General features: G+C 41.6%; 1 protein-coding gene across 1 annotated transcript; it reads left to right on the forward strand.

The window, feature by feature from the left end:
• The first annotated feature begins 1,037 nt into the window (after positions 1 to 1,037).
• On the forward strand, positions 1,038 to 20,665 carry OAT (ornithine aminotransferase). The gene is made up of 11 exons (XM_074338837.1): positions 1,038 to 1,092; positions 1,397 to 1,705; positions 7,615 to 7,842; positions 11,802 to 12,026; positions 12,127 to 12,222; positions 14,922 to 15,049; positions 15,660 to 15,782; positions 16,579 to 16,707; positions 17,677 to 17,790; positions 18,582 to 18,726; positions 19,813 to 20,665. Exons 3-11 carry the CDS (start codon positions 7,644 to 7,646, stop codon positions 19,971 to 19,973), a joined length of 1,320 nt encoding a protein of 439 aa, XP_074194938.1. The 5' UTR covers positions 1,038 to 1,092; positions 1,397 to 1,705; positions 7,615 to 7,643; the 3' UTR covers positions 19,974 to 20,665.
• The last annotated feature ends 1,898 nt before the right edge of the window (positions 20,666 to 22,563 follow it).

The raw sequence follows: 22,563 nt of genomic DNA on the forward strand, positions 1-22,563 counted from the left end.
CTCCTCTGACCCTTTGGGCAGGACAAGCTAATTTCCAAGAAATCAATCACTGTATTCAGGGTGGAGGAGGAATAACAAAAAAGTAGAAGGCAAAGTCCTACTCTCCATGAGCTCCAGAGAGGGCCTGGCCATAACTATTGGAGTGAGTGACCTTGGTCTAGGGCAGATGGAGCCAAGGAGTACTGAATGCCTTTTAGGCTCTTGCTCTGGACATCTGCAGACCAGGGCTCTGCTGTTACGGCTCTGCCTCTGTGCCCACACCATACAGCTTTGACTTTACTTTCTGCTCAGCTGGTTATGTGTGTTGAATGTCTTGCATTTGCCCTTCTGTCCCATCTTACCTTCTGCCCTTCCCTACCCTGTCTGTGTCCCAGGAGACTGACCCACAGGATCTGCCTTAAAGGGCTGGCTTCCTAGGTCTCTGGCTTCCTAATGCTTTCAGCCCATGGATAACCCTGGCAGGAGATGAGAGGAGTTTGCAATCTTTATCCCCCAGCTCCCTTCCGGGAGGCTCACTCATGACTGCTGCCCAGACAGGTGGCCTCTCCTTTCTTTCTCTTTGGACTCTGGATACCTCTCCCTTTAGTCTGGGGTTGATAACAACGTCCAGTCCACCCCCCACCCCCGCACTGGCCCCAGGTTACTTTTCCACCCCTAATGGTTTCCCTGTGCATGCTTAAATAATTCCTTTAAAATGTAGACCTCCAATTTACATTTTGGAGCCTTCCGTCTGTTTTCGGCTAAGATCCCGATCACGTGGGTCTAATGGAGCCTGGTGCTGAGGGACAGTGCTGTCCCTGTAGCTGTCTGCGACTGCCCTCTGAGCAGTTGGTGGTACACAGGGCTGGACTGTCCCTCACCTGTGGGATAACCCTGGGTCAGTCGCCTGTCCTCTCCCAGTCTGTTACCCAATATATGACAAAAATGGTGCAGACAAAATGATGTTCGAGACCTTTCGGATTCGAACCTGGGATTACCCTGGACTATCCATTTTGAGTTCTTTGTTTTTTAAGGGGCTACGGAGGGCGCCGCAGACAAGCTGACACTGAGCGCGTTGCGGTCACTTAAGTATCTGCCGGCAGCCACGAGGAGGTGGGTAGTGTGTTTCCCCCCTGCAGCGATGACTTCTGCGGGTGGGTTCAGAGGCGCAATAGCGCCGCAGCACACCAGTGTTCAAGGGCGAGGGGGTCTGGGCCGCCGGTGTCCGGGCCGGGCTGACCGGGGCGCCTCACGTGAGGCTCTGCAAGGCAAGGCCCTGGAGCACCGCCACTGGGGGCAGGGCTGGAAGTCGAACCGGCCGTCTGTACCCGGGAGGCGGGGGCTGACGAAATGCCGCGAGCCCGGGGAGGTGGGGGGCAATCGATGTTTCATCCTTTGGGCTTCCTCTTCCCATCAGCAAAGAGCGAGCAGTGAACGACGGAGGGAAAGGCGCGGGCCAGGTTGGCGCCCGAGCGCAGGGAGCTGGCAGCCGCCCAGAGCAGCCCAGCGCAGGAGACCAGCAGGGTCCTGGACCCGGTGCTGCGGGGCGGGCGGGCGGGGCGGGCGGACGGCGATTGGTGAGCAGCTCTCGACGTCAGCCAATAGGAGGTGAGGGCGTCTGGGGGGCGGGGCGGAAGCCGCATCTTAAGCTCTGTGACGCGTCGCGGTCTCGGTTCCAGCGCAGCCGACGCCGCGTGTCCCAGGCCAACCTTTGACGCGTAGACAGGTGCCCGCGCGGGCTCTGCGGGGCGGGGGCTCGGGCGGGGGCCCGGGCGCAGCACTCGGCGGCGTACGGGGCGAACGGGCGCGGGCGGCTCTGGGCCGGGGTTCGGGGAGAGCGGGCCTCGGGGGCGCGCTGGGCCTCGGCGGGCGGGCAGGCTCCACCTTCGCGGCCGGCGGCGGGTATCACTGGGCCTGGGAGCCGCGGGCAGGGCGCGGCGCATCGCGGCCGGGAGCGGCGGGCGAGGGAGGGAGGCGGAGAGGCTGCGGATGTGGCACCGTCGCCTTCCCGAGCGCGCGGAGCCGGCGCGGCCTGAGCTCGCCGCCCGTGGGGCCCGGCCTTCTTCCCTCCCGGCCCGCGGGCCCCAAGCGCCCCGAGGTCTCAGCACCTGGCTCCGCGCCTCTCGTGCGCCCCAGGGTTTCCGGGAAGGAGGTGTTTGGGCCCCGGCGCGTGGAGCGGGGGCTCCGGGCACCAAGGGCACCCTGGGTTCCTGAAGGAGGTCGTTCTGGATGCGGCGGGTCTGCTCAGTAATCGGTGGCTTTTGTTACGGGGCGGGGGCACCGGTGGGGGCATCGAGAAGGGGTCGAGCCCTCCCGGGCAGCTCCCGGGCCCTGTAGGCAGCCTGCCCACCTCTCTTCCCCCAACCGCTTGCCTTTTCCTCTAGCCTTTCTCCGAATAAAGTATTAGGGAAACATAGCCTTACCTTTCAGTAACATGCAGTTAACTAGGTGGTGTCGAGGGATTGGGGCCAACAGCGCTTTCAGCATGAAGACTTCATCCTGAAGAGTTCTTTGCCAACAGTGCCGAGCGGCGCACATGCTGGTTGAATTCGGTGGTCTCCTCCCATTGTCCCTTTGTCACGATGTCTCTTACACTCTTGGTGTTCAATTTTACCAATTTGATAAGTCAAGGTGATAAGGAGGAAAAAGGAGTGGCTTTACTGTAAGAAGTTACTCATCTCCAGGTTTTTTTTTTGGGGCGGGGGGTGTTTTCTGATCTCCAACTTCTCCATTCTAAATCTTTCTGTTTGTAAGAGTAAGATCCACTGTAGTTCTCTCGGTTTGAACTTGGGACTGTTCTTTCTTTAGGTATGTAATCCAAATTCCTTATCCCTTTGAAATAAATGTTCGAAAGAAATGAAAGACTTCTTTCATTAGGATATCCTGGTTCTACCTTCTGAGAGTGTAGTTCCTGACTGACAAAGATCCAAGTATGAAAGTTGAATCTTTTGATAAAAACAAGACTTAAATAAAAAGCTTGTTATTTTGGGTTTTTTAATTTTTCATGGTGTTCAAGATTAATTTTGCATCCCCTCCCCCAAAAAACTCAGTAAACTTTAAATAGATAAAATTCTTAAAAAGGGATTCTTTTCCTCAAAGATGCTGTCTTATTAGTATTCCCCCCATACTGCTTTTATTACAATTACTTTTGTGCATAAAGTTTCTGAGGATAGACTACATCTCATACATTTTAAAATAATGATGAATGGGCCAATTTTTGGAGGTGTGTGGAGGGTGTGGTTTAGCCCAGCCAGTCCTTTTTCAGTAGTACTGCTTCATAGTACTGTTTGCCAGTGACGCACTTGAGTTGAATTTTAGCCAGATTACATAAAAAAACCAAACAAACTACAAAACACTTTTATTGGCAGAACTTTTACAAAAGGACTGTATTTGTGATTACCTCAAAAGTAAATATTTGACAAATATAGTAAAACCAATTGACTCAAGTGGAATATTTTAAGTGACTTTTTCATGAAAAAAAATTTTTTTTTTAAGATTTTATTGGGGAAGGGGAACAGGACTTTATTGGAGAACAGTGTGTACTTCTAGGACGTTTTTCCAAGTCAAGTTGTTGTCCTTCCAGTCTTAGTTGTGGAGGGCACAGCTTAGCTCCAGGTCCAGTTGCTGTTGCTAAGTTGCAGGGGGCGCAGCCCACCCTCCCTTGCAGGAGTTGAACCGGCAAGCTTGTGGTTGAGAGCCCACTGGCCCATGTGGGAATCGAATCGGCAGCCTTCAGCCTTCGGAGTTAGGAGCATGGAGCTCTAACCGCCTGAGCCACCGGGCCGGCCCTTCATGAATTTATACTGGCTTTTCTTTGAGTGATTTAAAGAAATAGTATTTCATAGTGTACACTGAATTTACTCTTCAAAATGCATCCATTTATGGAAATTCTATTTTGGGCAAGTTCTAATGGAAATAGGATGGATTAGACAGGAGAGAGTAATAGCTTGATGAAGGACTTTGTTAATTATGTGGGTTACTGAAAACATTTAATGTTAAAACTTTTGCTGTCAGTAGCAATTTGTTCTCTTCTCCAGGACCTGAGTGTGGGCCTTGGTTAAAATGCATGACAGCAGCCTGGAATGGTTACACTGGTACAAGAGAGTCTGACTTTCGAAGGCCATTAAACCTAGTGAAGTGAACTACTGATAGAACGGTTAGTTGCTTCTGGTGATGACGTGGAGAGTGCTAGCCTCCTCTTAGAGCTAGACCCAACTCCGTACGGATGTGTGATTCGTCTGTCTTGTGGGCCTTCTCGCTTCCTCTTGCTGCCTTGACTCCTCAGGAGTCCTAAGGATCAGTGAACTTGCATTCATTTGACAGACAAGGAATCCCAATGGAATGCTCAAACCTGGGTTAGGTTCTGGGGATGCAAAGTGAATTTTAAGACATGGTTACTGTCCTTTAAGGGGCCTAGAAAGATTTTAGTAGGGGGACAGGCATGAAGACAAGTGTCCTAAAGTGTTAGGACCTGTGACAAAAGTCTGCAAAGGTTCCTGGAAGTCTTCAGGAGGGTCTTACGTGATAAATTCTGTGGGGGAGGGTGAAAAAAAGCTACTATGTATAGTTATGCATAGAAAAAAAGGTAATGGTTTCTCCATAAAGTATGGAATTGCAGGTAATTTTCTAGTCTGTGTTTATAATATTTTTAATAAGTAGAAAAATTTCACTATTTTTTTTTTTTAAGAAAAAACTCCAGTTTAAAAAAGAAACCATGGCACTGTGTTGATTTTTATGTTTTAAACTCCAGTTTAAAAAAGAAACCATGGCACTGTGTTGATTTTTATGTTTTAAACTCCAGTTTAAAAAAGAAACTGTGGCACTGTTGAAATAGGCTAATTCCATCATGAATTTAAAGGAGGAAGGGAATTAATTGGCTATTTGTGCTAGGTTTGGCCCTTTAACATTGTCTCATTTAATCCTCAGCAATGACCTTGAACGGCTTCTACCTTATTTACAAATGGGGAAGTGAAGCTTAAAAAGATCATCCAAAGACTCCTAAGAATTTAATTCCTGGTATGCAGACTTTGGACTTCCCGCTTTACTCTCTTTGTTTTTCAGGCCTTTTTGGAAGAGAAAGTTACTGATATTGGCTATTTTTAAGCCCATCTTTATTCTGTTCTAATGTTTCTCGTATGGTGCCAAGCACAGTAACTTGCACACAAGGTTCTTTAACAAAAATGTGCTTACAGGATTCTGGTACCTCATCTTGCATCCAACAGCAAGACTTTCCCCAGTTGAATTAAATACCCAGAGTTGATCTTTAAAAACCTTTAGGATGAATATTAGTAAAGTTTTGAATGTTATTGTTTTGTCAGTAAGTTGTAGTTACTCTATAAGACTGCCTGAACTCTGGAAAAAATGGATATTTTGTCCCATTTCTGTTGCGAGTTAGCTGAGCAAAAAATAACTTCTTGTATAAAATGAGAATGTTGAATTTAGTTAATTTCAAATATTCCTTTCACTTGCAATATTGTATCAGCCTGTTAAGTAACTTAAAAGATGCTAGTTATTTTTAATACCGCTTGATTTTTTTTTTTTTTAAAGTACCTCTCTGCCTGGTTCTAGTGAGTTCACAGAGCTGTAGACCTTGATAGCAAAATCATCTTAGAGAATAGTTTTTATTTTAGATTTTTTTATTAGTTTATTTTAGAATTTGACTGTCCCCCAGAAAGATGAAATTTTAGACCTAACAGTTATAGTACAGGCTACACTTCTACCATTTTTTAAACCACAATTCATTTTATCAAAACTTCTCAAACCCCTTCTAGTTTTGTTCTGTATGTTGTCTAAGCTTTCTTTTTGTCTAAGGTGAATCTAGGCAGACATTCACTTTCATTTTTAATAACTTTTTTCTGATTGTACATGTAATTCATGATCATTAGAAAATGTGGAAATTACAGAATAGTGGAAAGATAACAACAGTGAACTTTTTTGTACCTTTTCAGTGTTTTCCCTTATATATTTTGCAGTTAAGCATTCTGTATATATGATCTTATTTTCTGCACTTAAAACGTCTCTCCATGTCATTAAAACTGTAATTACTTGAAATGGTAATATGTCATTATGTATGTGATTATGTGGAACTATTCTCATATTGAACATCTTTTATGCATGAATTTCTTTACGATAGAATATTGTGAGTGAAATTACTGGTCTAGGGATACAAACACTTCTAAGGCTTTTATTATGGCTGCAGTTCTTTGTTCAGAAAGTGTTGTAGTTTAGAGTATTACTATAAGGAGTGTTGCATTTTATTCCTTATTTGATGAAAGCAAAATTTAATGTGTTTAATTTTTTAGTTGGTCAAATAAACCATTAATTCTTACTGAGTAGAGCATAAAGAGCCCAAGAAATAGAGTTAAAATCAATGTTAGACTTAGCAGTGGTATTTGGGGAAATTCTGTCTAGTACAGCTAGACATTTTTGCATTTTTGTTAGCAGCTATCTCCAGTCTAATACATACATATATATCATTTTTTGGTAAAATTTTTATTGGGGAATATTGGGGAACAGTGTGTTTCTCCAGGGCCCATCAGCTCCAAGTCGTTGTCCTTCAATGTAGTTGTGGAGGGCGCAGCTCAGCTCCAAGTCCAGTCACTGTTTTCAATCTTAGTTGCATGGGCGCAGCTCACTGGCCCATGTGGGAATTGAACCGACAACCCTGTTGTTCAGAGCTCGTGCTCTAACCAACTGAGCCACCTGGCTGCCCCTAATATTTCTTATATATAACTTTTTTGTTACCTCTCTGAGATAAGATCTGTTGAAAGCTAGGGATCTTCTTTAAAAAATGTACTTAGCATATAATTCTGCATTATTTCAGGAGTTATTGGACCTTGAAGACCGTCCCTGGATCTCCGGTTCAAAATCTGTATTCTAGGTTAGCTCAGTTGGTTAGAGCACCGTGCTCTTAACAAGGTATACCACATGTGCCACTGAGTTGCTCCCTCCACAACTAGATTGTTTCAAACTACTTGATTTGGGCGGGGGGAATCTGTATTCTAATCCAAACCTTGGGAAGAAAGGGTAGTTGGTGAATCTTGGCAAACCAAGTTCTGGATTTTGTTTAGTACTTGCTAATTCTTGAACACATTGGATTTACTGGGTGTGCCAAGTTAAAGGGAAGCCAGCCAAGCTCCAAGTATTAAGTTTTGCTAATTTGACAGTTCATTGTATGCTGGGTGATTCCGTCCCCACATAAATACCTGCGGTTCAGCCTTGCCTGACTCCCCTTGTCCTTGAGTGAGTTCCTTGTCCTGGGGGTCCTCTCAGCACTGATGACTTAATGTGTGTGTGGGTTTGTTATGAAACTGTCAAGTGGTACAGAGGGTGTAAGCGAGAAGTAAACGTTTCTGACCGCTCATCCACTGTTTTTCTCCTGTTTCTTATATAGTCTCTCGGACTTCTAGCCCATAACACTGTGCCCATTCCACCGGAGCGCTTGTCAGGTTTTACTGTAAATATTTATATACTTACTTGTTTCTCTGCTTCACCTTCAAACTTCCCAAAGTCGTAGTTGTCTCTCATTTTCTTGATTGTTTTTGGTGGGCTGTGGCCAATGATGAACAATATTTAATAAGTCGACACACTTCGACTCCGGGAAGATTCTTGATGCCGTCTTTTTTCTTTGGGCAGGTCGGTGGTGTTCCTACGTGGAGGACACGATGTTTTCCAAACTAGCACGTTTCCAGACTGTGGCTGTGCTTCGCCGAGGACTTCACTCTTCAGTGGCTTCTGCTACATCTGTTGCGACTAAAAAGACAGTCCAAGGCACTCCATCCTCTGATTACATTTTTGAAAGGGAATCTAAGTATGGGGCACACAACTACCATCCTTTACCTGTAGCCCTGGAGAGAGGAAAAGGTACATTTTGAATTAATCTAATTTACCCCTTTGATTGCTTGAAACCTTTTGTAAAAATTGCTTTTATAATTTCTCAGTGTACATTTTTCCAGATGCATTTACTATCTGTGTTGCAGATATGGTTAAATCAACATTTATTGAGTATGTTAAGTGCTTGCTATGTTAGGTGCTGTGCGGGATATAAAGATGAACTCATTCGGTGTTTGTACCGATGGACCTTGTCAGGAGGGAATGTAAGCTCCCTAAGTAAAGTGCCGTAAAACTGCTCATTTTTTTTCTTTAACTTTTATTTTGGCATAATTTTACACTTAAAAGAAAGAAAAGTTGCAACAGTAGTACGAAGAATTTTATTCTTCACCCAGATTTCCTAAGAGCTAACATTTCACATTTGCTTTACCAAGTATTTTGCCGTGTATAATGCTCTCCCATGTATACTAATGCGCACCCATATTTTTTGCTCAAACTTTCAGGGAAAAAAATTCTTTCGTTTTAATTTTTTCATTCAAATTTTAATTGTTTATATTTAGGTATCTGTTTTTTGTATTACAAAGGAATTTTACCATTTATTTATTTATTATTACACTTGTAACTCATAAGCATAAATAAAGGAGTTAAAAACATTTGTATAGATGCGGAGTTAGTACTACCTGTGTATAATGCTCATCCTTATTTTCCCCTCACAAATTTGGGCAAAAAAGTGCATCATACATGGCAAAATACTTATTTCCTTTTTACGCACACACACTCACATGCTCACACATACACACACAATATATTTTTTTCCTAAAGTGTTTGTGGGGAAGTTGCAGATGTGATCCTTTTTACCCCTAAATTCTGAGTGTCTTCCCTGAAACACATGACTTTCTCTTATGTAACAACAGTGAATTATCAAAGTCAGGAAATTAATACAGCACCATTATATAATCTCCAGATTTCAGCAGTTGTCATGTATAGCAAAAGAAAATTTCAGATCATGGGTTACCTTCAGTTTTTAGGTCTGTTTAGTTTTGTTTGATCCAGAAGAATTTCTTATCCTTTGTCTTCTTGACCTTGATATCTTAAAGAGTACAGGTCATAATTTTATAGAATGAACCTCAATTTGGGGTTGGCTGGTAAGGTAGTGTCTGCCAGACTTCTCCGCTGCAAAGTTACTCTTCTTCCCTTTGGAATCTCTTGAGGGCACATGGTTTGCAGAGCAAACTTTTTGTCACAATTTTAGCATCCATTAATGATTCTTGCCTAAATAAATAATTACTAATAGTTACCAAATAGTGATTTAATCCACGTTTAACAGCCTTATCCTAATAAAACCAAAGTTGATTACTTAGCTTTGGGCTAGAAGATGCCGTATAGAGTATTAAACACTTTTGCCTGTATTTTATTTGATACTAGTACTGTAATATAGATATTTGAACACATGAAAATATTAGATTTATATATTACGAGTTTGGAAACAGTTTGGTTTGCAAAAATATTCTTCACTTACAGTAGCAGAGTATAGACTCTGGAATCTGACTGGGCTCAAGTCCTGGTTCCACACAAGCCAGCTTGGGCTAGTTGCTAATGAAGCTTCTCCAGTCATGCCCCCTGATGTTTCTGTTAATATGGTCCCCATAAGATGATAACAGAGCTGAAAGACTCCCCTCACCTGTCACCTAGTGGTAGTCATAACGCAGTGCAGGCCACAAATACTCACAGTATCAGTACAGCCAGTCCCATGCTGCACAGCTGTGGAGCCAGGAGCCCTAGGGGAACAGAATGTATCATCCCAAAATATGTCTCTGGCATAAGGATTATTTTAGGCTGGTTAAGTTTAAGAAAGGTCGACCTGGGAGAAGTTCTGAAAACTAAGTAGAAGTTACCCTTTGTAAAGGACATTTACATTTGTGAGGGAAATCTCCATTTGTAAGGGTGTCTCCCTCACTGTACCAGGAAGAGGGAGAAAACCTTACCCCCAGAAACTTTTATCAAAGTAGAAATCTGCATAACAACCTTACCCTTGGAGATGGCTTTTCCTGGTGACCTCCCATGAGGACTCCCACCCCCACCATCATCTGTCTTCAGCTGAAGATAAGGTGGTGAGTTACTCAGTGTTCCTGGGCCTCTCCCATGTATACCGAAGGCATACATGTTAGTATTAAACCTTTATTTTTCTCTTGCTTATCTGTCATTTATTACAGGGATATCTCAGCCAAGATCCCAGAGGGTAGAGGGAAAATTATTTATTTTTCTCCCTTATGGAGCGACAGGCTATCCCATACGGCCTCTGTGTGTAGTAGGTTATGTACCATGTAGGTTTGTGTGCGTGCACTCTGTGAGGGTCCCCCAACAAGGACACGTTTCTCTAGTAGTCCTGTCTAACAGCAGGCATTACCTTATCTCTGTGCTGCAGGGATGGTGACACTCATGGGGGGGGATTTGATGAGAGAAGCACATAACATAATATGTTAAGTATGTGGTAAAGTTAGGTATTGAGCCACTCAGTACATTTTAATGTATATAGTCAACTTAAAAAAATTGTAAAGTGTACTACATAACTTCAAATTTACCATTTTAACTATTCAGTTCAATGGCATTAAGTACACTTACAATGTTGTACACCTATCGCCGCTAACTAAACCCATGAAATAGGTTTAGTGTACTTTTTCATGGGTTTAGTTAGAGGAAATAGGAAACCCCAAACCCATGAAATAGTCACTCCCCACTGCCTCCTCCCCCTAGAGCCTGGCAGCCACTAATCTGTTTTCTGTCTGGATTTACCTGTTCTGGATATTTTATATAAATGGACTCGGACAGTATGTGGCTTTTGTGTCTGGCTTCTTCCACTTAGCATTAAGTGTTCAAGTTCATCTGTGTTGTAGTATGTGTTCGTACTTCACTGCTTTTTATAGTGGAATAATAATTCCATTTTATGGATAGGCTGTGTTTTGTTTACCCACCCATTCATCAGTTGATGGATATTTTGGTTGTTTCCTCCGTTTGGCTATTGTGAATTGTGCTGCTATGAACATTCATGTACACATTTTTGTTTGAACGCCTGTCTTCCACTTTTTTGGGGTATTTACCTGGGAGTGGGGTTGCTGGGTCTTATGTAATTTTATTTTAACTTGTTGAAGAGCTGCTAAACTATTTTCATAGCTGCTGCACCATTTTACATTCCCGCTAGCAATATATGAGAGGTCTAGTGTCTCTACATCCTTGCCAACACTTGTTTTCCTTTTTTTTTTTAAATTAAATTTATTGGGGTGACAATTGTTAGTAAAATTACATAGATTTCAGGTGTACAATTCTGTATTACATCATCTATAAATCCCATTGTGTGTTTTCCATTTTTTAAAATTTAAATTATAACCATCTTAGTGAGTGTGAAATGCTATTGTGGTTTTGGTTTGCATTTCTCTAATGACTTGAGTTATTGAGCATCTTTACATGTGCTTGTCTGTCATTTGTGTATCTTTGTATATCATTTATTCTTTGGAGAAATGTCCATTTTAGTTCTGCCCATTTTTTAATTGGATTCTGTGTTTTTGTTGTTGAGTTGTAAGAATTCTGGATATTAGAACTTACAGATACATGATTTGGAAATATTTTTTCCCATTCTGTTGGTTGTTACAGTCAACGAATCATGATTTTTATGTTATGTATCACTTATGCCTTTAAATTCTAACTTTAAATTCCAAACTTCAGTTTCAAGGAGTAAAGGTTTCACTCCAGAGTTTATAAAAATCTTTTTATGTTATACTGTTCTTGTTAAATATTTGAAGCTGGACAGATAAAATGTAATTCCTTATAAATCAGAGTTATAATAATTATGCTTGAACGAAAACATACCTTAACCACAATTGCATTTTAAGTAGAGGTTCATATGTAGGTATTCAGAGGACTTGTTAGCAGTGTTAATCTTTGAACTTTATGTAATTTTGTGATTTTTCTAGAATTACTTTTCTTCTATATTTCAGGTATTTACGTATGGGATGTGGAAGGCAGGAAATATTTTGACTTCCTGAGTGCTTACAGTGCTGTCAACCAGGGGCATTGTCATCCAAAGATTGTGAATGCTCTGAAAAGTCAAGCAGACAAACTGACCTTAACATCTAGGGCTTTCTATAACAACGTCCTTGGTGAATATGAAGAGTATATTACTAAACTTTTCAACTACCAGAAAGTTCTTCCTATGAATACAGGTAAAAATATTTCCTTTTTTTTTAATAGCCAAGAAAACAGTTTTATTATTTTCTGATAATTTCAAACATCTTTTAAAACAGAAATTTTTTCTCTTGATAGGAGTGGAGGCTGGAGAGACAGCTTGCAAACTTGCTCGTAAATGGGGATATACTGTTAAGGGTATTCCGAAGTACAAAGCAAAGATTGTTTTTGCAGGTATGTGACATTCAACATTAGCCTCTGTGATTTAAACATACAATACCCTTTACCGCTGTAATTTACTGATGAAATATTTCTAATGTGTTTACTTCATACGTGCCACATTATTTCATAAAAATTGAGATTTCTTTTTCTTGGTTTATTTCCAAATATTTGTTCATATATAGGGTTTTTCGCTCCTAAATAACTCCCTAACTCCTGTCAAAATGAGCACCTATATGATTTATTTCTCATCTGCTTATCTGATTTTTTACATCGCAGCTTCTGGTTAATTAGATAGTTTTACTGGTAGAGCGTTTTTGTTAGGTTGTTGAGGTTGGGTTATGTTACAGTGCGGCCATGTCCTAGGTATGATGTGAAATTTGAATCTTCATATTTGAAGAATTATATCAAGTTCTTAGAAGTTGTTGGAAGAGGAGGGCTGGGGTTGCCCTGGATATATTTCTGGGAAAGGTTGAGAGCAATGACGTGAATACTGACTGGGGAGACCGACAGTTAATTCAGATGATGTAATCTGACTTTTGGGATCTTAAGAATGATGTTCAATTGATAGGTTCTGATTTTTTTTTTTAAGTTTGATTTTAATTTTTAAAAACAAAGTATAGATAAACTTGTCACTGCACATAGTCAAAATTCGCTCTTGTGATAGTTAAAATCATGAAATATCCTGTCTTGTGAATAAATGCAGTTAAATTACAGACCCCATAACATAACAATCCAGACTTCAACTGATGGCCGACCATACTTGGTATTTTGGGGACAGATGACTATTCCCAAAGAAGGAGAAATCTTTGCACAGCTCTGTGACCTGCCGTTTTGGAATCTTGTGACTTAGCTGTAGGACAACATAACTGTCTCTTCCAAACAAAAATGGCATTTCTGGTGATTTTTATTCTTTTTTTTTTTTTTTTTTTTTTTTTAAATGATTTTATTTATTTTTATTTATTTTTATTTATTTATTTATTTATTTTCCCCAAGTCAAGTTGTTGTCCTTTCAATTTAGTTGTGGAGGGTTCTGTTCAGCTTCAAGTTGTTGTTCTTTCAGTCTTAGTTGTGGAGGGCGCAGCTCAGCTCCAGGTCCAGTTGCCGTTGCTAGTTGCAGGGGGCACAGCCCACCATCCGTTGTGGGAGTCGAACTGGCAACCTTGTGGTTGAGAGGGTGCACTCCAACCAACTGAGCCATCCGGGAGCTCAGCGGCAGCTCAGCTCAAGGTGCTGTGTTCAATTTTTAGTTGCAGGGGGCGCTGCCCACCATCCCTTGCGGGACTCGAGGGACTGGCAACTTTGTGGTTGAGAGCCCATGCTCCAACCAACTGAGCCATCCGGGAGGCAGCTCAGCTCAAGGTGCCGTGTTCAATCTTAGTTGCAGGGGGCAGAGCCCACCATCCCTTGCGGGACTCGAGGGATTGAACTGGCAACCTTGTGGTTGAGAGCCCACTGGCCCATGTGGGAATCGAACCAGCAGCCTTCGGAGTTAGGAGCACGGAGCTCTAACCGCCTGAGCCACCGGGCCGGCCCCGTGATTTTTATTCTTATTGGCTGTATCTGGTCTCTTTCATATTAGCAAAGGGTGCAAAGGTGTCTTCACCTGAGTATTGAAAGAAGCTGGTAAGTCTGGGGCTGTCCCCAACTGTAAGTCCTTTATACTATAGGGTAGGCAGGTGATGGAGGATGAGAGTCGTTAGGCTGGATAGAGGAGAGCAAACAGGCTCTTGGTCTCATCGACGCATTTTCTCTTAAACAAGCCTGGTCCCGATCAATATGCTGCCACTTGTGGACAGTGAAGTGGGGATCGGATCACTCGTAGGTGAACGAGGCTTTGCAAGAGCAGTGTTTGCAGATGCTGGGAAGCCAAAATACAGTAATTCGATACTGGGTTCATTGAGTCCGTGCTGGAGAAGACATTAAAAAGTGGGAGAACCCCCAAGTCTCTCTGTTATTCTACATTGTTTTTTTCCTTTCTTCAATTTAACCCAGCTGAAATGATCTCACGCATTTGCTTTATGTTATGGTGTTTCTCCCCCACTAGAATATAAGCTCCGTGGGAGCAGGGAGCTTGCCAATCACAATCACCAGTGTATCCCCAACACCTAGAACACTGCCTGACACAGTAGGTCCTCAATCAAGTTTATTAATGAAATAAATTAATGGGTAAAAAATGTACCTGCACAAAGGCAGATGTCTATCATTGAGCAAATAAAAGATTAGAATACCAAGGAAGGCAAAATTGAAAGTGTTTGGATTGCCTGAGGATGTTTTCTCCAAATGAAATTTAAAATTCATTCTGTAGAATAGTTAGCTCTGGAGTATTGGATTTTTAAAGGGAAAACATTCTCTGTGTATCACTTACAGAAATGCACCGTCTCTAGAAAAACCAGTATTACATGCCTCAGTTGTTAGGGTTTGGGATTATTGACAGAAAAGACGATTATCTACCTATCCTTGGGCTGTATATTCCAGTCAGGGGTTCAGCAGAGAAGTGCCTAAAATAGTAATTGCAAGGCCAGACCTTGGTGGTCAGGTGAACCATGTTGTTTAATATCAGATTTTGTTTTAACAAAGGGAAGCTCACTGAAGGTTCTCTAAAGCAAACCCTTCATTTTTCAAAAGTCAAACTTCCTATGGTATTTTTGGGGGACTGCTTAGTAAATTTGGGGGTTTGCTTGAAATAATCACTGTGTATTTTTCCTTTCTAGCTGGAAACTTTTGGGGTAGAACTATGTCTGCTATCTCCAGTTCGACAGACCCAAGCAGTTATGATGGTTTTGGACCATTTATGCCCGGTTTCGAAATCATTCCATATAATGATCTGCCTGCTCTGGAGGTACTTCACTAGCCTCACGTGCTTTAGCTCATAGTAAATAGAAATTAAGTGTGTTGAATGTGTGAATTAAAAATAAATGTGTGACTGTAATGAAAATCTATCTTACTGAAGTTAGGCCAGGATTTCAGGTTGGTCTCTTTGATCGTCCGTTAGTTTCCAACTGGGGAAACTGGGTTCCCTGGTCTATTCTGACAACCAACTAACCACTTTAGACTTGTATCCTGTGTATGTATTAACTTGGATAGTACCTGTTTAATTATCAGATAAAGTTACTCCGTTTTCAGCTAGCTTTTTAAAATTATGAGTGGAGGACTTGTAAAATAAAAAGATGCACTTAAAATGGCTTTTACTAAGGCCATGTTTTTTAACTTTTAGTTACCGTACATTTAGGTATAAGAAAAAGTAGCGTAGAGTAGCTAAAAGCTGAAGTATGTGGAGCTTTTGGTAATTGAATGTCAGTCAGAAATGTTATACTTCGAAGTCAGAAATATAATTTAGTGCAAAAACTTAATTTGTATACTTCCCAGGAAAATTTGTGCACTGTGTGATTTCAGATTTCCAAGTAGGTTACAAAGGAACTTACTCAAACACATTCCTATTTTTTTTGTAGCGTGCTCTGCAGGATCCAAACGTTGCCGCGTTCATGGTAGAACCAATCCAGGGTGAAGCGGGCGTTATCGTTCCGGATCCAGGCTACATGATGGGCGTGCGAGAGCTGTGCACCCAGCACCAGGTCACCCACGTCGCCCCCGCCTGCACTTCTTAGCGCTCAGCGGGTAGAATAGATGCAGAGATCACCTACCCTTTCCACCAGAGGCAGAACTCATTCTTAGAGCTTCAGAACTTTCTAGTATTCTCTCAGCAGCCTGCACAGAAGCCGACTCTTACTAGCTCTGGAAACTGGCCAGACCCGGGGCCCTGGCAGAGCTGCAGACTTCCGGCCCCAACCCTGGTTCCTTCCTCTCCTCGCCAACGGCTTGTTCTCTGATTCCTCCCAAACCATGCGTCGTACCCCTCTGCTCCAACATTTAAGTTCTCTCCTCTTCTCCCCACCAAGCTAGTAAATATGTAATAAGAGTAAATATTTAATAAGTGTTTGTGGAGTAAACAAGTGAGTTAATTTATTTCCAGAGAGGAGTTACATCCAGAGCAACCCCACAAGGCCCTCACTTTGCCTAAGCGCCTTTCCGCTAGGACAGCAGAATGGGCTGGGGGTGAGAGCGGCCTGACGCAGGAGGTAATGGGTGTGTCCACAGGGATTTCATAGGACACTGTTGGAATTGTGGGGGTCATTAAAACATTTTCCTAGGGGTGGCTGCTGGGCTCAGTTGGTTAGAGCGTGGTACTAATAACACCAAGGTTGCCGGTTCGGCCACTGTGAGCTATGCCCTCCTTAAAAAAAAAAAAAGGCATTTTCACATATCAGGGAATGTCAGATAGATTTGTATGGGGAAAAGTAAAATAATGATCAGTATTTTCCTGATGGATATGAAGTTGATGACTGATGCTATTATGTTGCTTTCCAATAGGTTCTGTTGATAGCTGATGAAATACAGACAGGATTGGCGAGAACTGGTAGATGGCTGGCTATTGACCACGAAAATATCAGACCCGACTTAGTCCTTCTTGGAAAGGCACTTTCTGGTGGCTTATACCCCGTAAGTTGACTGTTAACTTCTCTTTCTAGTCCTGCTCTTCTGAAATATATCCTTAACATAGTGTGTAGGTTTTTTTTTTTTTGGTTTCTTTTTTTAATCTTTATTGGGGAGTATTGGGGAACAGTGTGTTTTTCCAGGACCCATCAGCTCCAAGTCAAGTTGTTTTCAATCTAGTTGTGGAGGGCGCAGCTCACTGGCCCATGTGGGAATCGAACCGGCAAACTTGGTATTAGGAGCAGTGTGCTCTAACCAACTGAGCCAACCGGTCCCCCCCCTTAAGATATTGTTACGTCAGCTGATTGTGACAACAATGCCTTTCTTATAGTTTGGCTTTATGTAGTGTCACCTGGAATATGTGTAACAACATCTCAGTTCCGTGGGGTGACCCCCTTAGTTAATTATAACTGAAGAATTGAGCATGCCTTGGAATTTGCTACAGCACGTTTTGGATGGAGACTTTTTACCCCAAAAGTATTCCTATAAACCCCTATGCTTTTTTCCATTGTTCAGAAACATAGCTTTACTAATTTTTTAAAACCATGACCGATTCATACAGAGATTAGAAAAAAATTGGTGTTTTGTTGTAGTTCTGTTATTGGGTTTGCTCTTCAGAGCCAACAGCACACACTGGATTAAAGGGCTCTGAAGTACAGTGCAGAATATTGTTTTCTAAGCGGTTGAAGCATCTCACCTTGGGAGTGGAAAAGTTCTAAATGATAATATTGTAGAAGCAGCTTACATCTTAGCTCCAAAGTGCTATCGTTCTGTACCTGCTGTGCTTGGGGTAACGTGCTAGGGCATTACTGTTTGTCCCTGGTACTTCACATGACAGGAGTGTAGTTCTTGTTGTTGAAGCTTTATGTCAAATTTAATACCAGCTTTGGAAATATTTCTGTTCCTGCTATGCTAAGAATCAGAATAGTTAGTCTGAGAAATGGTTTACTTAGCGCTGAATTCTTCGTGTTTCAGGTATCTGCAGTATTGTGTGATGATGACATAATGCTGACCATTAAACCAGGGGAGCACGGGTCAACCTACGGTGGCAATCCGCTGGGCTGCCGAGTGGCCATTGCAGCCCTTGAGGTAAAAACTGACAGCCGTAAGCTGGACAGTAGCTATTCTGTCAGGCTGTGTTCAAGTGACTTAAATTTGAACCCATTGCAATGAGGAATGTACTGAGATTGCTCAGTTTTACAGAGTATGAATTACAGAGGAAAGAGTTTAGGGGCAAGGCATCCTCAAAAAGTAACTCAACCTGACCCTGTGGTCTTTTCCTGAGTTTGCAGCCCCCTGGGACTTTGGGCCTGTCGGCACTGGGTGGCCCTCCTAGAGCTCTCAGTCTGTGACCAGGCCTGGCCTGTCAGGCCTCTGGCTTAGCACACGTGGTGGTTTATTTTTTTGTAAAGCATATATTGAACACTTTTAGACTTATTCCTTAAGTGCCTACCAAAGGCATAGAATTATGTAATCTCTAAGGATGAGCTTTTTAGGGAAAAAAATAAAGGAAACACTATTACAGTTAAAAAAATTAAACTATATTTAGTCCATTAATTTATTCAATTGATAAGAAAATGTATCAGTTGCATTTAACAAATTTTAATCCTTATTTTGCTTTAAAATCAGATTGATGGATGGATTTGTGACTAAAGCTAGGTTGTGTCTGAGCTACTATATGTTTAATTAGAAATTAAACTGGTATGGCTTTGACAAACAGAAATGAAAGTTAAAGTTACTTTGATCTTTTCCTAATCATGTTCTTCCTTTGTGTACATTCCACATTCCCCTCCAAAGAACAGCATGAAAAAAGGAACCTTAACGTTTGTGTAATTTCTTTGTGTGTGTGTGTGTGTGTGTAATTTCTTTTTAAATAATAGGTTTTGGAAGAAGAAAACCTTGTTGAAAATGCGGATAAAATGGGTACCATCTTGAGAAATGAACTCATGAAGCTACCTTCTGATATTGTAACTGCTGTGAGAGGAAAAGGGTTATTAAATGCTGTTGTGATTAGAGAAACCAAAGGTACGGAGAGAAAACATTTTTCTCAAGATAGTATTTTTATAGGAAGAGCTAAAACCTTTCGTATTTTCTCTGACCGTTGCGTTTCCTCTGAAACTGTTGATTGGCCTCTGTTGACCATGTCTTTTATGCTGAATATCATCTGATTTATTTAATAGTCTTAAAAATACAGCTCTTTCCTACATGAAGGCACATTTAACTTCATTTAACCTGTTTCTGTCCTTGAAGTCATTTGTAATTCTCCCTAGGTTAGTTATGCAGAACTTGGAGATTTAAACTTACTTTCTGTTAGCCAGTCTTCATAGAGCACTTTCCTTAAAAGTTTCCTCTTTGTTCTCCTTTCCTCCCTCACTTTAATCCTTTGCTTATCAGTAGAGGTCATAGGAGCAGTGGTTATACTGACATTAATGACAATCATGACAGAAATCACTCTACCTGCCCCTTGATTGAGTATTTGGTGTTTCACTACATCATTTGTAACCCCTAAGGGTTCCCTGCTGGATTTTCCTGTGATAACCCATCCTTTTAAGCAATGATTCCAACCTTGGTTGCATTTTAGAATCACCTGGGGAGCTTTTAAAAAGATTAATCCAAGCCTAGCCTCAGCCCAGAGATTCTGATTTGATGGGCCCAGGCACTGCGTGATCGCAGCATGCAGCCAGGGTTGAGAATCACGCTTTCAAATGATGAGTCTAATCCCACAAGCTCAGGAAGTAAATCCATTTTAGGGATCTGTGGTGCTCCCTGGGTTCTGAGTATTGCTCATTGTATGCCAGTGAATTATCTGTCACACCCAAATTCTTTTTGCAAATTCCTTATGCAATTAATACAGCAGCCTTAGCACATAATTTTTCTGCTTTTTCATGTATGATAAACTAATGAGCCGCTCGTATGCCTAATCATAGCACTTGAACCTAGTTATGCACTGGTCCTTATGACAAGGTCCTTCCTTTTTAAGAAGAGAACAAAGCAAGCTTGAGTAGGCGTAGTGGGAATTCTTGCCAGGCCTCACTTGCCCAGGCGTACTGCAAGGGGATGTTTATACATTTGTCTTTGATCAACATACGTGTTTGACCTTTTTTTCTTTAGATTATGATGCTTGGAAGGTGTGTCTGCGACTTCGAGATAATGGACTTCTGGCCAAGCCAACCCATGGCGACATCATCCGGTTTGCACCTCCACTTGTGATCAAGGAGGATGAGGTTCGCGAGGCCGTGGAAATCATTAACAAGACCATCTTGTCTTTCTGAGAGTGGTGACTGTTTGCAGTGGTGCCTGAGAGCCAGCTGGCGACAGGCAGTTCCTTGATGTCCTATAAAAAGCCTCTGCGTTTCTGCACTAAACGCAGGCACATTCCACCCCCTTGTGTCTTCAAGGACTTTTTTTTTAAATATGTGTATTTTTCAGTTCATACATAATAGAATGACATTTATAATCGTGCATGCAGTTCACTATGTAACACAACTAAGAATATAATGACATCTGTATGTGATTGAGTGTTTTGTGTGTGTGTGTGTGTGTGCGCGCGCGCGCGCGTGCCTTCTAAGGTGAAGTGCATCTATCAGCCTTTGGATCAAGCCCCGTATAATTTATATGTTTCATAATCTCCTTGCTTGTGTAAATGTTTCATATGTGAAAAAGTTATACGGGGTTTACATAGAAGACTTGTTTAACTTTATGAAGTTGAATCATAATCATTGAATGTTAGGAAGGATTAATAGTTAAGCTTATATAAAATACCAGATTTAAACAAACTTCATATTGGCCAACACCAGGATGGATTCCATGAGTGTCATTATTTTGAATTACGAATTAATGTTGAACCATTCCCAAATTACGTGTTTTTTTTCCAAATTATGTTTTAAGTGTTGATATAATTTGTAAAAAATATTTATTTTCAATTTTTCTTTAAATTTAAAATAAAGCTTATATTTAAAATGTCTATTTTGTGATTCGTGTGCTATTATCAGTGTGCAGTATTATTGATGACTTAAAATTTTTATTCTCTTTGAGAATGTTCTTTGTTTTAATTTCATGTTTTCTAAGAGCATTTCAGTTTCTTTGGTAATCTCTACAAAAATAGAAATTATAAAAAGAAAGTCTCTTATAATTCTCCCTTTTCAGGATAATTGTTTTTTTCCATGTGTATATTAATATAGTGGGCCTCCTTATCTGTGGTTTCACTTTCTGTAGTTTCAGTTACCTGAGGTCTGTTACTGGTGGTCGACTGTGGTCCTAAAATATTAAATGGACGATTCCAGAAGTAAAGAATTCATGGGTTTTAAATTGCGTGCTGTTCCAAGGAGCATGATGAATTCTCTTGCTGCCCCACCCGGGGTGCATCATCCCTGTGTGTGGCGTCCCCACGCTGCATAAGCTCCTTGCCTGTTACTCACGTAGCAGCCATCAGAGGGACTGACAGTATCGCGGTGCTGGCCTGCAGGTGACCCTTATTTTACTTTATATGGCTCCAAAGTGCAAGAGTTGTGAAGCTGGCAATTCTGAGATGCTGAAGAGAAGCCGGAAAGGGCTCTCTTTAAGTGAAAAGGTGAAAGTTCTCGACCTAATGAGGAAAGAAAAACAAGCAAATGCTGAGATTGCTAAGATCTATGGTAAGAACAAATCTGTGAAATTGTGAAGAAGGAAAAAGATCCGTGGTAGTTTTGCTGTTACACCTCAGACTAAGTTCCAGCCACAGTGTGTGATAAAGTGCTTAGTTAAGATGAAAAAGGCATTCAGTTTGTGGGTAGACATGAACAGAAAACGTGTTCTGACATGTGCCAGGAGGCACTGAGCCTGTGCAAAGACTTCAGCAAGGGACCCCTGAAATGAGTGACCACATTCGCATAACTTACACAGTATGTTGTAATTGTTCTATTGTTAATTTCTTACTGAGTCTAATTTATAAATTAAACTTCATAGGTATGTATGTATAGGAAAAACAGTATATATAGAGTTCGGTACTATCTTTGGTTTCTGGCCACGGGTCTGGAACGTATCACCCATTTATGGGGGGGGGTTACTGTGTTTACCATGTTTACTGAAGTATACCATTATTATGTGATGGTATTGTGTAATTTTCTGGTGTGTGTGTTTTTTTCTTTTAATCTGAAGAGTATTTTGGGTGCTTTTCTACATCAGTAATTGTAAATTCATCTCATTCTCTAATGACTAGTAGTTCATCATATTGGACATGTTATAATTTCATATTGGGGCACATTTGGATTGTTTCCATTTTTTTCACTCTTTAAACAAAGCTTGTGACTACTTTGTGTTTGTATCTGTACAGTAGTTTGAGTGTTTCTGTGCAGTAGGTCCCTAGAAGGGAATTGCTGTGTCAAAGGGAATGAAGTTTTCAATTTTATAGAGACTTGTTGCTCCCTGCCACCCCCAGGTTCTGAGTCACCTCTTAGTAGCTCGGGATTAATGACTGAATGTGTGAGGCAGTGATTAGAGGAGGGTCTGCTCATACCAATGGCTTATTGGTCTGGGTGGGGGGTTAGGGTTTAAATGTCTGCTGGGGCTAGAATAAGACACATGGCAAAGTGGAATGTCAGGTCCCACTTCAGAGGTGGAAACCAAGGCTTAGAAACTTGCAGGTCATTGAAATAGCAGTGGAGCTCTGGAACCCTGGGCAGGCCTGACAAGGCTTCTGTGGGGGGCGGCAGGCGGCATCCCAGGTGGGGACTGCTTCTCCATTTATCGAGCATGGCTGAGAGCCTCCAGGTGTGAAAGCATTTCAATTTGGTTGTAACTTGGGGGATGGATTCTTTAAAATACTAGTAGGAATCATTCAAATGAATAATACTCATATACACAAAAGCAACTTAGTCTGTTTAG

The sequence above is a fragment of the Rhinolophus sinicus genome, linkage group LG07 (genome assembly GCF_036562045.2).
Source record: "Rhinolophus sinicus isolate RSC01 linkage group LG07, ASM3656204v1, whole genome shotgun sequence".
In the NCBI taxonomy this organism is placed as follows: domain Eukaryota; kingdom Metazoa; phylum Chordata; class Mammalia; order Chiroptera; family Rhinolophidae; genus Rhinolophus; species Rhinolophus sinicus.

What these genes read in the sequence shown, in the direction of transcription:
- OAT (XM_074338837.1), top strand. Translation starts at nt 7,644, where the DNA reads ATGTTTTCCAAACTAGCACGTTTCCAGACTGTGGCTGTGCTTCGCCGA. An exon ending in AGTTCTTCCTATGAATACAG is followed by an intron (nt 12,027 to 12,126) that starts GTAAAAATATTT and finishes TTCTCTTGATAG; the next exon opens with GAGTGGAGGCTGGAGAGACA. An exon ending in AGCTGTGCACCCAGCACCAG is followed by an intron (nt 15,783 to 16,578) that starts GTCACCCACGTC and finishes GCTTTCCAATAG; the next exon opens with GTTCTGTTGATAGCTGATGA.